This window comes from Mustelus asterias, chromosome 26 (assembly GCF_964213995.1).
Source record: "Mustelus asterias chromosome 26, sMusAst1.hap1.1, whole genome shotgun sequence".
Taxonomy (NCBI): Eukaryota; Metazoa; Chordata; class Chondrichthyes; order Carcharhiniformes; family Triakidae; genus Mustelus; species Mustelus asterias.
The window spans coordinates 6161639-6178701 of NC_135826.1; the positions used below are offsets into that span (position 1 = coordinate 6161639).

Genomic DNA, 17063 nt, shown 5'->3' on the forward strand with positions numbered 1-17063 from the left:
CCCCTTGTTCGCCTTGTGCAACCCTCAATTTCTCTGGTAATGATTCAGTTTAACTTTGATTTAGATTCATTCTGAAAATGCCCTTTAAATATCAATGACCTTTGCCCCGTAAATTTAACCAGATGTATTTCCTCATTTTTTCTTTCTTTTTTGTTTTCATTTCCTTAATGATTCAGCAGCCTTTTCATGTGACTGGTTTCCTTGTCTGATGTGATATAGCAGCTCATATGCACACATAGGGACACACACACACGGACACACACACATACACGGACACCCACGCGGACACACACGGACGCACTTTGTTCCTGAAGTGTGGATAGAGAGACTTCCAGCAAACATTAATAAGGGTGTAGGTAGACTTGGCCTAGTAGCCTCAGCGACTTGGTGTTGTGTATGACAGATTACTGCCCTCAGCTTTTATCAAAGGTTCTTATCTATGTCCCAAATGACATCCTATGCGACTGTAATAAAGATAAAATACCTCTTTTCAGCAACATCAACCTATCTGCAGCTTTTGACACGGTTGATCATCCTAATCTCCTCCAACCCCTCTCCACCATCGTCCCTCTAATCTAATCTAGCAATGGCTTCTCTTCCTGCAAGCAAAGAGCCGGAGAAATGTCCATACACAAAGCCGCAAGGCTGTGGAATTCACTTCCAGGATTAGTGGTTGAGAGTGATGATATGTTACCATTCGAGATGAGATTAGATGGGTGGATAAAAAATAAGGTGGAGAGCAATGAAAACAGGGAGTAGTCCAGCTGTGGCCTAACCAGTGTTTTGTACAGTTCAAGGATAAACTCTCTATTTTATTCCTCAGCTAATGAAGTCATCTGGGATAGTTTACTTTTTAACTACCTTGTATTGGCTATTTTCAGGGTTTTTAAAAAAGTATTCATTCATGAGCCATGGGCATCACTGTCTGCAGTAAGAAGTCTCAGAACACCAGGTTAAAGTCCAACAGGTTTATTTGGTAGCAAAAACCATTGTGTTCACCCCAGTCCAACGCCGGCATCTCCACATCATGACTACCATCGACACCGCAAACTGCCGGCTCCAAGTGGAGAGGATCTCCAAGAAGATCGCGCATATCGACACAGACATCAAGTTTCTACAATGGTATTTGCTACCAAATAAACCTGTTGGACTTTAACCTGGTGTTGTGAGGCTTCTTACTGTGTTCACCCCAGTCCAACGCCGGCATCTCCACATCATCACTGTCTGCCCAGCATTTATTGCCCATCCCCAGTTGCCCGAGGGCAGTTGAGAGTCAACCACATTGCTATGGCTCTGGAGTCACATGTAGGCCAGAACAGATAAGAAATTTCCTTCCCTAAAGGACATTAGTGAACCAGATGGGTTTTTCTGACAATCGACAATGGTCTTCTGGTCATCAGTAGATTCTTAATTCCAGATTTCTTTTAAAAATGGAATTAAAATTCCACCACCTACCATGGCGGGATTCAAACCCGGGTCCCCAGAACATTAGCTGAGTTTCTGGATTAATAGTCTAGCGATAATACCACTAGACCATCGCCTCCCCCTGGACATGTACTTCAAGGTTCTTCCATTCCTCTACACTCTTCGGTTTCCAGCCATTTGTATGTTTCCTTGTCTTGTTCGCCTTCCCCAAATGCATTACTTCATTGATCTGCATTTGTCACTTTTCAGTCCAACTGACCAGACCACCGAAACCTCCCAGCAGTCTAAAGCTTTTCAATCACATGTTCACTTTTTTTGTATCTTGTTAATGATGGCCCCGACATTTAAATCTAAATTGTTGGTATTCACCATAAAAAGCAAATAACCTTGTTCTGAGCCCTGTAGATCCTCATTGGAAACAGCCTTCCAGTCACAAAAGTGTCAGGCAACTGTTATCCTTTACTTCCTTCCACTAAGCCAGTTTTGGATCCAACTTGCCCCTTTACCCTTGTATCCCCTGAGCTGTTATGTTTCCTTGTTAAGAACCTTGGTAAAATTAACAGTATCAAGCTCTGTACCCTTGTCAACCTATCTTGGTATCTTCTGTGATGATACTGTGCCTTTACAAAATTTATTTATATTATGTTTTTTGTAAGAGCCAGTGTTTTGTCGCAAGGAGTCAGTTTATCTGTAAAAACATGCAGCTGCATTGCTGAGACTACAGGATTTTAGCTAATGGTGTGTTTGTCTAAACAGAGTTAATGCATTTGTGTTTACTTGGGTTTTGCCCTGGGGTTTCAGCGTAGGGTTTTGATTAGGTTGATTGACAGAGACAGACTCGTGCTAATGGGAGGCGCTAAGCTTGCAGGGAAAAACACAGTTTCTCTTTCATTTTGAAAGTGAGTTCCTGTCTGGTTCTGAAGGAAGCAAGATATAGCTCTCTGTCTCTATCTCTCTCTGAAAAGGCCTCTTTGAGAGCTCTAGGACTGTTAACCTAAGACAAGCAAGTAAATGTGTGTTTTGCTGACGCATTTTAAAAAGGGTTTTAAGTCTGTAAGAGGAATATTGCTTGAATTGGAACTCATAGTGAGAGGTTAGCAGTTAAGAATTGTATCATGTCTTCTTTAATTGTTGTTCAATTATTAAATGACAAGCTAATTCATTTGTTATAGTTAAACCGTGTTGTTAAATAAAGTTTGTTTTGATAAAAGCTTCTCAATGCGTCACTAGTACCGTGCCTGGAGTTAAGCATCATATCCTCCTTCTGTATGGTAGGGATTCTATAATCCTCATATTAATGCCAAAATAGAAAATTCATAGAAATCATAGAAACCCTACAGTGCAGAAGGAGGCCATTCGGCCCATCGAGTCTGCACCGACCACAATCCCACCCAGGCCCTACCCCCACATATTTACCCACTAATCCCTCTAACCTACGCATCTCAGGACTCTAAGGGGCAATTTTTAACCTGGCCAATCAACCTAACCCGCACATCTTTGGACTGTGGGAGGAAACCGGAGCACCCGGAGGAAACCCATGCAGACACGAGGAGAATGTGCAAACTCCACACAGACAGTGACCCGAGCCAGGAATCGAACCCAGGTCCCTGGATCTGTGAAGCAGCAGTGCTAACCACTGTGCTACCGTGCCGCCCATTCAGGCTAGACCGCAAAATTATTGGGGTCTAGCCTGACTTCCTAATATACCTTGGGGTTTCTGATCCATACTCTAGCACTTCTCATAAAGTTCAACCATGTTAGTCTGATGTGACCTTGCCTCTAATCTTCTCCTTCAAGACACTTCTCAAAACTTATCTCTTTGATCAATCCCTTTGTCACCTATCCACCTTGCTTGGCTCGATGTCAGTTTTGCTTGTTACACTCCTGTGAAATACCTTGGGATGGTTAACAACATAAAGGCGCTGCATTAATGCAAGTTGTTGCTGCAGTCGATTACTCCAGGGCAGATTAAAACTCCATTGGAGCCCCGTGTATGTCATGTGACCATGATTTGTGGCTCCAGCAAAAAGCACTGGTATTAAAATGAGAATCTTCAGGACTGAGCGGGAATTAGAGAGGCTCCGTATTCAGTGTTCGCCTGCTCCATTCCAGCTGAAGGGGAAAGAGTTTGAATTCCCCGAGACATGCAGCTGAAGTGGCCGTCAAGCTGAATAAATGAATTAAGAAATGCAATAATTTCGCTGTCACTTTCCCCCTTGTGATTTCAGATATGGGGAAGTGCGAACTCACAAGAGGAAGACAAGCTTTGGAAATCCGGAGCAGCCTGTCAGAGAGACGGTCATTGAGAGATCACATCAAACCACCCAAATATCAGGATGAGTATTCAGCCAGGAACCTGCAGTGGGCCAAAGCCCATGGTACGAGAGTGTTCACTCCTTTCACTGCTTCAACTTGTCATAAGTCTTTCTGTTCTTAGAGCTACGCATTTAAAGAGGGAATTGATGCCAAACTTTCCTGAGCTTGGCATCAATTTCTCTGTCCATAAATTTTGATGAATATCTTTGCAAGGGAACAGCACCTAAAGAGCCTGCATGCTCCCATGTCACGCTCCAGTGGCTACTGTTCATGTGGGATTCGGCGAGTGTTAGCAGCCTGATTGAAGGATATAGAAATCATAGAAATCATAGAAACCCTACAGTGCAGAAGGAAGCCATTCGGCCCATCGAGTCTGCACCGACCACAATCCCACCCAGGCCCTACCTCGCATATTTACCCACTAATCCCTCTAACCTACGCATCTCAGGACTCTAAGGGGCAATTTTTAACCTGGCCAATCAACCTAACCCGCACATCTTTGGACTGTGGGAGGAAACCGGAGCACCCGGAGGAAACCCGCGCAGACACGGGGAGAATGTGCAAACTCCACACAGACAGTGACCTGAGCCGGGAATCGAACCCAGGACCCTGGAGCTGTGAAGCAGCAGTGCTAACCACTGTGCTACCGTGCCGCCCGGTATATCATAGCCACACACGATGCTATCCTCACCTGTTGTCCATGCTAGGCCCAAACCTTGGTAGACTTCTCCCTTTATAATCCAGGAACTGGAACAATTGGAGCCGTGATTGCCACCCCCCCAACTGAAATCGGACAACTCTTCACAGAGCGTGAATCGGAACTGGAAACTTTCTGTTCCGTGTAGCTCAGTACAACATTGGCATGGCACCGTTTAAAAAGTCACTCCCTGAAACATTAGTTGTTGCAGTCTAGACAGGGTAGCTTTCTTATTGCATACATTGGTTTAGCAAATCCAGGAATGGAATCGTGGAAAGGAGATGGCCTCTGCAAGGGAATGGCGATGTTCACTCTCGGAATGAGGATTTTCAGAAAGGTTCAGGAAGTTGATTCTGTTGTTTTGTTGGGAAACGGGGAAACTTTGAAAGGATGTTCCGTAGGTTCAGGAGGGATTAAATGGGATTGACTGAGCAGATTTTTCACCGCGTTGAAGTTCTCCCAAAACCCAGGGGACAACAAGGTTACAAGCAAGAAAGAAAATCAGAGAAACCTTTTTACCCTAAGGGCAAAAACGTAGTGGGGAGGTGATAATAGGATTTAAAAGCCTGGTCAGGGGTCTGTGATGGGTACAGCAGCAGAGTGGATATTTTACTAGACTGTGATCCAGAGGCTGGGACTAATATTCCAGAGACAAGGTTTCAAATCCCAGCACAGCAGTTGGGGAATTTAACTTCTGTTAATTAAACACATTTGTAAAGAAAAACTAGGACCGGCAATGGTGACCATGAAACTCAGTAAGATGTTTAACAACACCAGGTTAAAGTCCAACAGGTTTATTTGGTAGCAAAAGCCACACAAGCTTTCGGAGCTGCAAGCCCCTTCTTCAGGTGAGTGGGAATTCTGTTCACAAACAGAGCATATAAAGACACAAACTCAATTTACATGAATAATGGTTGGAATGCGAATACTTACAACTAATCAAGTCTTTAAGAAACAAAACAACGTGAGTGGAGAGAGCATCAAGACAGGCTAAAAAGATGTGTATTGTCTCCAGACAAGACAGTCAGTGAAACTCTGTGGGGGTTACAAATAGTGTGACATGAACCCAATATCCCGGTTGAGGCCGTCCTCGTGTGTGCGGAACTTGGCTATCAGTTTCTGCTCAGCGACTCTGCGCCGTCGTGTGTCGCGAAGGCCGCCTTGGAGAACGCTTACCCGAATATCAGAGGCCGAATGCCCGTGACCTTTGAAGTGCTCCCCAACAGGAAGAGAACAGTCTTGCCTGGTGATTGTCGAGCGGTGTTCATTCATCCGTTGTCGCAGCGTCTGCATAATTTCCCCAATGTACCATGCCTCGGGACATCCTTTCTTGCAGCGTAACTCGGCCAACGTTGTCTACCTGATACGCTGCAAGAAAGAATGTCCCGAGGCATGGTACATTGGGGAGACTATGCAGACGCTGCAACAACGGATGAATGAACACCGCTCGACAATCACCAGGCAAGACTGTTCTCTTCCTGTTGGGGAGCACTTCAGCGGTCACGGGCATTCGGCCTCTGATATTCGGGTAAGCGTTCTCCAAGGCGGCCTTCGCGACACACGACGGCGCAGAGTCGCTGAGCAGAAACTGATAGCCAAGTTCCGCACACACGAGGACGGCCTCAACCGGGATATTGGGTTCATGTCACACTATTTGTAACCCCCACAGAGTTTCACTGGCTGTCTTGTCTGGAGACAATACACATCTTTTTAGCCTGTCTTGATGCTCTCTCCACTCACGTTGTTTTGTTTCTTAAAGACTTGATTAGTTGTAAGTATTCGCATTCCAACCATTATTCATGTAAATTGAGTTTGTGTCTTTATATGCCCTGTTTGTGAACAGAATTCCCACTCACCTGAAGAAGGGGCTTGCAGCTCCGAAAGCTTGTGTGGCCTTTGCTACCAAATAAACCTGTTGGACTTTAACCTGGTGTTGTTAAACTTCTTACTGTGTTTACCCCAGTCCAACGCCGGCATCTCCACATCATGACCATGAAACTGCCAGATATTCTTTTTGCAAAAGCCCATCTACTTCACTAATATTCTGTAGGGAATAAAATCGGTTATCTTTACTCTTTCTGGTCTGTATGCGACTCCAGACTCACAGTAATGTGGTTGATTCTTAAATAGAAATACCCAGCAAATTACTGTCAAAAAGTGTAAAAAGAATAAAACCAGATGCACCAACTGGCATTGACCTATGTACAGGACAGCACCAAGGCACTCTGCCCAGCCCAGTTGACCCTGCAAAGTCTTCCCTGCTAATATGTGTCAACATTTGGAGAGGTATCCCATAGAACAGCCTGTTATAGTCATACTCACCCAATCATACACTCAATGTCCCCCACCTCTCCATCACCATCCCGAGCTTATGTTCTGTCACACCAGGTAGTGAACCAACCTGGTTCAGTGAGGAGTGTTTTTTTTTAGCTAGAATCATAGAATCCCTACAGTGCAGAAGGAGGCCATTTGGCCCATCGAGTCTGCACTGACCGCAATCCCACCCAGATCCTATTCACATAACCCTTTATATTTACTCTGCTAGTCCCCCCTGACACTAGGGTTAATCTAGCATGGCCAATCAACCTAACCCACACAACTTTGGACTGTGGGAGGAAACCCAAGCAGACACAGGGAGAATGTGCAAACTCCACACAGACAATGACCTGAGGCCAGAATTGAACCCGGGTCCCTGGCTCTGCGTGCTGCCCCATGTTAAAGGGCATGCTAGGATGGCAGTAGGAAAATGAGCTGTCCACCTTGGTGAAACTACAACATAGGGTTACATATGCAAGCTAAACAGCGGGCAATGTATGGAGCTACACAATCAACAAATCAGATCACAGCTCTGCACCCCTGCCACATCCAGTCATCAATGGTGATGGGCAGTTAATAGGAGGCGGGGAAGGTTCCATCAACATCCTCATCGATGGTTGGGTCCCGCAAGTGAATGTAAAAGACAAGGCTGAAACATTTTCAGCCAGAACTGTGGACTGGATGATCCATCTCAGCCTCCTCCCGTGGCCCCCAGAATCAAAGATGACCATTTGAATCCCTCCTCACAATATCGGGAAACAGCTGCACACATGACACAGAGCAAAGGCTCTGGGCCCCAAGAATATTCTGGTTGTCGTGAAGTAGACTTGTGTTCCAGAACTGGCCCCGCAGCTAAGCAAGCTGTTCCAGTACAGCTGCAACACTGACATCTACTGGACATTGTGGAACCATTGTCCAGGTATGTCCTACCCACCTGGTAGGACAAATCCACTCCAAACAAATACTGCCTGACAAACCTCCTCTCAACCATTGACAAAATAGTGGAAGATCTTGTCAATAGTGCTGTCACCGGTCACGTTCTCACCAATAACCTGTACTCTCTATGAAAGCAAATTACTGTGGATGCTGGAATCTGAAACCAAAGGAGAAAATGCTGGAAAATCTCAGCAGGTCTGGCAACATCTGCGAGGAGAGAAAAGAGTTGACATTTCGAGTCCAGATGGCCCTTTGTCAAAGCTCGACAGCTTTGACAGGGGGTCGCCTGGACTCGAAACGTCAGCCTTTCTCTCTCCTTGCTGATGCTGCCAGACCTGCTGGATTTTCCAGCATTTTCTCTTTTGGTAACCTGTCCTCTCTGATGCTTAGTTGTGAGAAAGATGAGAAGTTCCATAGTTCTGAGGTGCCTGCAATGAATATGAACGTCGGGGGAGTTGCTGGTAATGTTGGGGGTTTAAAAGATGTGAATTCATCTAAATGAGATCAGAATGCTCACTGTCCAATCGGTCTGCTCTTTCTAGCTCTTCCAGAGAGCCTGTACGTCCATTTTGAATGTGGGGTCACAGTTCGTCTTGGATTTGCAGCTGAGTTTTCAAACATTATGATTATTTATACCAGGATAGAGCAAACTCGGAAGGACATCACTAAATGTGAAGCCAGGCTGACTGATTTTTCAGAGGTATGGAACAATGCATCCACGCTACAACCACAACATTGGTGTGAAATGGTTTGTTTCTCACTGAGGTGGCAGTAATAAAGTAACTCCAATCCGAATCCAACATTAGGACCCCATCTGGCACCCGAGTGAAGGGAAGGCAGACTTCAGGTTGTGGGAGACTCATTCCACTTTGCTTTGGAGTTAGTTCAGCTCCAGGTTTTAACATTGCTGCCAAGCCTTGCACTGATACTGAACTTGCGGACTTGAACTATACCCCACAACAGTAATGGGATTTCCACAGGGATGTTATACAATGACCCCCATTTATATTACATTGGTGTCTTTGAAGGCTGGGGCCAACTGCTCTGGAGAGGGGGTTAAGAGGCAACAAAAGCCAAAGATAAATATCGGTTGCTGGCTGTCCAAGCATGGGCCTTCCTCAACACTGATGATAAGGTTCATCCCCTGACTCGTAATGTTGCACTCACAATTGTGAAGCATGTATCCAATCTTCAGGTATGGACAGGAATTCTTTGGTAAATTCCAGGTTCATCTCATCGCACCAATGACTCAGTACAAGTGACTGTCGGAAAACGTATCCTAGCTTCTTGTCATTCTTGGCGAGCTTGTCCTTTCTCCATTCTCCCAGTTGCCTAATAGTCTGAAAGACGTGCTGGTTATGGTGCATTGGCCATACTAAATTCTCCCTCAGTGTATCCGAACAGGCGCCGGAGTGTGGCGACTGGGGGATTTCACAGTAACTCCATTGCAGTGTTAATGTAAGCCTTACTTGTGACACTAATAAAATAAGCTTAAAGCTCTGGTAATGAGCACCATACTACACAGATAACTGCATTCAGGATTGATGCCTGGTCTAGGCTGAGGTCGCTGCTCTCAGTTGGAGAAGACTTTGAGATTATAGTCGGTTCGGTGCTTCTGGGTGAAGCAAAGGAAAGAGTTACTGCCCCTCATTGCTATCCGCTGACTCCTGCTAGAATGTGTTACCTGAGATCACAAAGAATCCTGGCAGAGGGCTCAATGCACCTCAGCAAGCGAGTCCGCCTTTCCAGGAGAGGGGTGAAATACAATAACGGTCAAATTGGAGTGTTTGCTGTGTGTCTGTGTTGGTGCTATATTGGTGGGTGATCCCATTTACGGCAGAATTCTGGTTCTCCAAGTGACTTTCCTCTTTAACTTTCTGAATCATAGGACCTGGACATAGACCTGAAACACACAAACAAAGAGTGTCCTGAGGAAACAGGCAGCATCCTGTTCACCATCAGGAACTTTGACTATCCAGATAAGTGTCTCTACACCAGGCTAAGTGGCCTACAGAAGTTAAAGGTAAGCATCCATTGTCACCTCCTTAATTACCATCTTGTACTTATAAAGGGATCAAGGGGAAATGGCAGGAGAATGGGGCTGAGAAACTTATCAGCCATGATTGAATGGCAGCGGAACAGAATTGATGGGCCGAATGGCATAATTCTGCTCCTCTATCTTATGGTCTTATACAGCATCAAAATGCCTCACAATACTTTACACAGAACACATACCTTGTGCTGTATGTTATCTAGGTGAATTCAAGTTACTTTGTCAGTAACAACGTCTCCCACACAGCAATGAGAAGAGTGTATCGTTCAGTGCAGATCATGTCAGGCAGAGGGAAAGATGGGCAGGAGCTGGGCAAAGCCAGAGCCAAGCGGCACCGTAAAGTGTTGCGGTAACATCCATGGTGCCGCAGCCTGGCTCACCGTGGGGGCCTCAAGCGCATCGCGGGGCTAATCTACGAAGTGATCCTCGGGATCCTAAAGATTTCCCTGGAAAATATAATCAGGGACTGGGGTGACCTACACCGAATATGCCAAGCACAAAACAGTGACGGCCATGGATGGGGTGTATGCCCGGAAGCACTAGGGGCCAACCCTGTCTGGCTTCGGTGGTTGAAGATAGTTTAAAGAAAGTTTGAGAAGAGTGACTCAGTGGGGTGAATTTTCCCATTCCGCCCACCTCAGGAACCATGGTGGGCGAGGGGTGGACCATGGAAAGGTCCTTTGACCTCGGGCAGAATTTTCTGGTTTTGGAGCAAACGCAGCTGGAAAATCCCGCCCTCTGAGCTGTTTTTGGTTGAGGGAGGAGTGATTTCCAGGACATGTTCTTGTCCTGTGGGGTGTTTAACTTCCACTTGGAACACTGGCAGAATACCAGTTTAATATCTCATTCAAAGGACAACAATGAAGCACTCCCTCAGTAATGAACTGACATGTCAGCCTGCATTATACTGTAGTTTACATCCGAGAGCAGGCCTTGATACCATAAGCTTCTGATTCAGACACAAAACCGCTATCCACTGAACCAAGCCGACACATCAGCTCACCATAAAACCAATAACTTCATCACTCCCCAATAGCTCAGTAAGTAAATGCACCAGTGTCATATTGATCAGAAAGGTGCCTGTTTTGGTCACGAGATTGAGCGTGAGGAAGGAAAGTATAAGTGGCCTGGACAGGTAGGCAGAAAAGTGGCAAAGGGAAGCCAACCTTGAAAGGTGTGAGGCAAGGGAATAAGTGGTAGACTATTGAGAAGTGTAATACAGAGGGACCTTCAAGTGCTTGTCCAAGATTCCTTAAGGATAGCGGGATAGGTTAAACAGGATAGTTGCATTTATTAGCTAAGGCATAGGATATAAAACAGGGAGGTAATACAAGAACTGTACAAAATATTAGTTAGGCGATTGCTTGAGTACTGTGTATAGTTCTGATTGCTGCATTACAGGACAGATGGGATTGTACTCGAGAGGATACAGAGGAGATTTATGAAGACAGTGTCCAGACAGGAGAATTTTAGCCACAGGAAAAAAATAGGTTAGTGTTGTTCTCTTCGGAGAGAGGGAGTTGAGGAGAAGTTAATTTAATTGCGGTGTCTAAAATTATGAGCGAACGAAATGAAGTCGATATGAAGAACTTATTTCATCAGTAGAGATTGAAATAATCAGATTTAAAGTAATGGGGGTCTAAGGATTAGAGGAGAGTTCAAGAGGAACCTTCTTCACCCAGAGGGTGGTGGGGGTCAGGAACTCACTGCCTGAAAGTGTGAGAGAGGCACTTAAATATACTTGGATTCAGTAGGCTACCGACCAAGAGTTGGAAAATGGGATTGGGCTGGATAGATCCGGAACAGTTTTCAAGTTTTAAAAAAATATTTATTTATTAATGTCACAAGTAGGCTTACATGAACACTGCAATGAAGTTAGTGTGAAAATTCCCTAGTCCCAACACTCTGGCACCTGTTTGGGTACACTGAGGAAGAATTTAGCACGGCCAATGTACCTAACCAGCACATCTTTCGGACTATAGGAGGACACTGGAGCATCCGGAGGAAACCCACACAGACACGGGGAGAAGGTTCAGACTCCACACAAACAGTGGCCCAAGCTGGGAATCGAACCCGGGTCCCTGGCGCCAGTGCAGCAACAGTACTAACCACAGTGCCACCGTGAACAGACTTGATGGGCTGAATGGCCTCTTTCTGTGTTGTACATTTCAAATTCTGTGGTACATGCTGAGTTAGCTGACCTCAGTTGGTGTGTTGTAATTGACTTTATTGTGCTTGAGTTATGGTTAGGAATAATGTAAACCAGAGTTCCTGTTGCTGCTCACTGTCTCTGTGAGTCCTTAGACAAATTGATTAGAAAGTTGGCTGAGGAGAGACAGAGGGTGGGGATAATAGATAGATACTCAACTGGCAGGATGTGGTGAGTGATGTTCTGCAGGGGTCCATGTTGGAACCTCAACTATTCATTGTATGTTTTTAATGACATATATGATGGCATCAAGAACCACATAGTTGCTTGGGCTAGAACATTCCAACTATGAAGAGTGGCTGACTAGGCTGGGGTTTTTCCCTCAGAGCAGAGAAGGCTGAGGGGGGGAGATGATCGGGGTGCAAAATATTATGAGAGACGTAGATAGGAAGGAACTTTTCCCCTTGGAGGGATAAATAATCAGGAGGCATAGATTTAAGGTAAGGAGCAAGAAAATTTAGAGGGAATTTGAGGAAAAAAACCTTTTCACTGAGAGGATGGCAGGAATCTGGAACCCATTGTCTGAAAGGGTCGTGGAGGCGGGGACCCCCATAGCATTTAAGAAACATTTAGATAAGCACTTGAAATACCCTAGCATACAAGGATGCGGGCCAAGTGCTGAAAAATGGGATTAGGATAGATAGGTGCTTGATGGCAAAAGATAGCCAGTGTTGTAAACTGTGTTGATGGAACGAATAATTTGAAATAAATGATTGGGCGGAACTCTGGAAAATGAATTTCAGTGTAGATAAGGATGAGGGCATCCACTTTGAACCTAAAAATGAGAGAACAGAATACTTTCCAAATGGTGAAAAATCGAGAACCAGTGAAGGCTCAAAAAGATGCAAATATCCATGTATTTCAATTATTAAAATGTCATGGGCAGGTGCAGAAACTAATCAAAAACTCTGATGGAGTGTTGGACTTTATGTCTGGAAGTGTTAGAATACAAGAAATATAGTACAGACATACAAAGCCCTGGCTAGGCCACACCTGGAGAACAGTAAACTCTCATTCGCAACCTCCTTTCACAAATTTGTTTACCTGGGCAACATGTTTTGGAAACCCAATCGCTCATTGCTGCTCCAATTCGCCATCCATCCACAGTATTGGTCCTGAAATACCTTCAGAAATTGGTAAGATTTCCATTGAAGTTGATTTTAAAATACTTGTTCATCGTCTTCGAGGGATTTCAAACGAGAGAAAGAGCCTAAAAGTAAGAGTTTGACTGCCTAGATAGTTAGTGGTCAGCACAGTGGCTAGCGCTACTGCCTCACAGTGCCAGGGACCCGGGTTCAATTCCCGGCCTGGGTGACTGTCTGTGTGGAGTTTGCACGTTCTCCCTGTGTCTGTGTGGGTTTCCTCCAGGTGCTCCGGTTTCCTCCCACAGTCCGAAAGGCGTGTTGGTTAGGTGCATCGGCTATGTTAAATTCTCCCGAACAGGTGCCGGAGTGTGGCGACTAGGGGCTTTTCACAGTAACTTCATTGCAGTGTTAATGTAAACATATTGTGATACTAATAAATAAACTTAAAATTTGAAAACAATTTTCGGTGAGTGGGCAGTCAGCTGGTAAGCTACTTTATAGATTAATGCTTTGCAGATTGTTGAAACAGAAATATCGATTTGTGTTTGGGTGAAAGGGTTAAAAGTATATTCTTATGAAGCGTGAATAAGCTCAAAGCCAAGCGGCTAAATAACAGGCTGGCACTGTAGAATAATGAGATGCTGGGTAAAGTTAAGACTCTAATTGCATGTTGTAGTAATGGAGATTTTGTTATGATACCTGCATTCAAGGAAACGCTTTTTCACATTTGGGGTGTGAATTTGAGGGTTGTCACTGCTCGGGAGAGATAGGTAAAGAGCTGGAGAGGTTTCCACATCTGGAAGAGCATTGCTCAGATGTACAGGTGGAGAGTAATTTGGCAATGTCTGGACCTATCTGACTCACTCCCCATTATAAAGTATGTTCACTGTTCAAGATTTCGCAGGGACATAGCCCCTACGAATGGCAGGACGTTTCTGTGCTGTGTTCACCACACCTTGGGAAAAATATATTGTTCTTGGAAGGACTGCAGCATAGATTTACCAGAACGTTACCTGAATCCCATGGGTTAAATTATGAGGAGAGATTGCACAAGTACAGGCTTGTTCATCTGGCAGTAAGGATACTTCAGTTGCAAGCAATAAAAGAACTAACTTCATAAAGTAAATCAAAGAAAAAGGCTTGATAAAGAAACTTCATTACACCAACAATCTGGCCACATAAGCCCCATCTGCTTTCTAGTTATACTGGGTCAGCTGACGACCGCATCATTTTGCCATTGGTTACATTGTCTATTGGGTCAGCTGACCCTCACAGCATGTTATCATTGGTTACATTATAACAAGATTAGGTTCCCTGCATTTTCAAGGTGAAGGGGTGATACGCTGAAAGTTTAAAAAATATTTTGAGGAATTGATAGGGTAGAGAGAGAGAAACTATTTCCACTGGTTGTGGAGTTCAGGAACAGGATACAAAGCCTAAAGATCAGTGCCAGACCTTTGAGGAGTGAAATTAATAAGCAATTCTATGTGCAAAGATAGTAGAAATTTGGAACTCTGTTCTGCAAATGGCAGTGTGATTAATTTTAAATCCAAGATTGGTAGATTTTTTATTAACTAAACGTATGGAAGGTTATGGGCAAAATGAAGTTAAGTCGCATACCAGCCATGATCTGATTGAACAATGGAATAAGCTCAAAGGACTAAATGGCCTTCTCTTGTTCCTATCTAAATAAAAGCAAATTACTGCGGATGCTGGGATCTGAAACCAAAAGAGAAAATGCTGGAAAATCTCAGCAGGTCTGACAGCATCTGTAAGGAGAGAAAAAAGCTGACATTTCCAGTCCAGATGGCCCTTTGCCAAAGCTTTGACAAAGGGTCATCTGGAGTCGAAACGCGGCTCTTTTCTCTCCTTACAGATGCTGCCAGACCTGCTGAGATTTTCCAGCATTTTCTCTTTTGGTCTTATTCCTGTCTTCCTGTGCGTGTGGAGTCTGGCATGGACCCTATCAGGATAGTTAGCTCAGTGACACTGTCCTGACACACTGAGAATGGCAAGTTGTTGTCTATATTGTACTCCAGGATGAAACTGACCCCCAGTAAGATGATGGGGCAAAGGGGAAGGGAAATTAGGGACTACAATCACATAAATTAATGATCTTCTTTGCTTTATCTCTGTTATGTAGAAGGAGCTGAGCTTTTCCGTTTGCCTGCAGTACCAGTACAAGGAAATGGAGGAATCCATAGAGGAGAAGAAAATAGTCAGTGTTGGAAAACCCCTTGTATCTAAACTCAACCTGCATGGATGGGAGCACCAGAGCGAATACATCTCCGTTTACGGCTCATTGCAGAGTTCCTTAAGTGAGCCTTCACGGCAGCTGATCCGAGACTCCAGCCTCCTCCATTCCCCTATACCAACCTCTTTACGTTCCTGCAATAGTTTGAATGATCTTGAGGGTTATGTTGATTTACACCAATGCAGGAACAAATCCACCAATCTGTTCTACAGCACCCAGGCGCAACAGAAGCAGAGCCGAAGGTCAGCAGGAACTACGACTGGGCTAACGGCCAAAGAGACCATTGAGGGGATTACCGCTCAGTTTAAGTCTCTGAATTCCTCGCAATGATCGGGACATTCTGTTTGGACAGAGACATCAGGAGGGACAACAGCACAATATTGGAGAACTTGAACAAAAGATTAATTAGAGAGGCAGGAGACCGATTGTGGAACTCAGAGATCCTAAGGAAAAGAAATAGTTTTCTTGTAATACTGTATACTCTGTACTTAGTATTTAACCACTTCCTGTTTTACCCAGTCCTTCTCAACAATCAACCTGGAGTAGTTCTACCTGTCCTTTTCCTGCTTCAGGATGGAATAGCTTCATACCTCATTATTGGCCTATTGAAGATAAAGGGATGAACTTTGTTGACTTGGCTTAGCAAAACACCACTGACTGGATTCGTCACGTGACTCTCAGATTCACCCGTTAATCAACTTCAGAGCAAGCGCTTCAACCAATTGTAACGATACTGTGCCTTTAAGAAATGTATTTGTGTCATGTTTCTTGTGCAGGATTTGTTTTAGCTGTCCATTCTATTCACCCGGTGCCGCTTTGTCTATAACTGACAGCCCATGTTGATTCTGCAGAAGCATAATTTATCTTAATTGCTGGAATGTTTGTTTTAATCTGGGCTACTGCAGCATTGTTATTTTAGTGTTTTCTCCTGGGGTTTTTCAGAGTGGGGCTTGATTAGGTTGATTGACAGAGAAATCATGTGACTGGGCAGGGCTCAGCTCACAGAGAGACACAAGCTCAGTTGCTGCTTGGGATCTTTAGAGAGAAGTAGACTTCTGCATGTCTCTGTCTCTCTATGGATTTGGAGACTGGGATCTGCCAGAAAATAAGTCTCTTTCTCTGAAGAACTGCTGTTCGAAGATAGATCTTTCTCTGGAGGCTGCTGTATTGGAGTCAGGTGTCTTTATTTATCTGTGTCCAGTGGGGTTAAAAGGCTGGGAATGTAGCACCCATGTGAGCATATCTGTTTTTATGCTGATTCTGAAGAAGGATTTATTTGTGTGGGGATATTGCTTAAATTGGAACTATAGAGATAGCTAGCTGTTAAGAATTATACCTTGTCATGTTTAAGTATTTCAATTGGTACAAGTTATGCTAATTTAAAAAAATATTTTAACTGTGTTAAATAAAGTTTGTTTTAATAAAAGCTTCCTAGTGAGTTAATAGAATCACACCTGGAGTGAAATGCCTTATACTTGCACTAGTGCCAAAATCAAAAAAATGGTGGGGTCTAGGCTATCTTCATAATATACCCTGGAGTTTCTGATCTGGTCCCTAACACAATGAGCAGAAACATTGTCTGTCACTTACCTCCCCTTTGAGAAAGAGTGAAAAGAATGATTTTGCTTCTATCCTTTCCCACCTTTAAGGCTAATCATTTCCTTCATTTCATTTTGAAGCGTTTTAAAGTGGAGGCCAATTTCCCCTCTATTGCTCCGACTGTTTACTATGCTTACTGGATCAGTCAAATTGTGTAGGCATGATCCACAGTT

At 44.3% G+C, this 17063-nt stretch overlaps 1 protein-coding gene across 2 annotated transcripts in view; it reads left to right on the forward strand.

Moving 5' to 3' along the window:
- The window catches only part of malt2 (MALT paracaspase 2), a 52200-nt gene extending 35456 nt beyond the window's left edge, over positions 1-16744 (forward strand). The window contains exons 14-18 of one of the 2 annotated variants that reach the window (XM_078198109.1): positions 3654-3803; positions 8233-8390; positions 9579-9713; positions 11145-11233; positions 15181-16738. In XM_078198109.1, the coding sequence (XP_078054235.1) occupies positions 3654-3803; positions 8233-8390; positions 9579-9713; positions 11145-11216 (515 nt within the window). In that variant the 3' untranslated portion in view covers positions 11217-11233; positions 15181-16738. Of the gene's footprint in view, positions 1-3653; positions 3804-8232; positions 8391-9578; positions 9714-11144; positions 11234-15180 lie in introns of both variants that reach the window. The other variant, XM_078198108.1, reaches the window with a different exon arrangement.
- Positions 16745-17063: the final 319 nt, after the last annotated feature.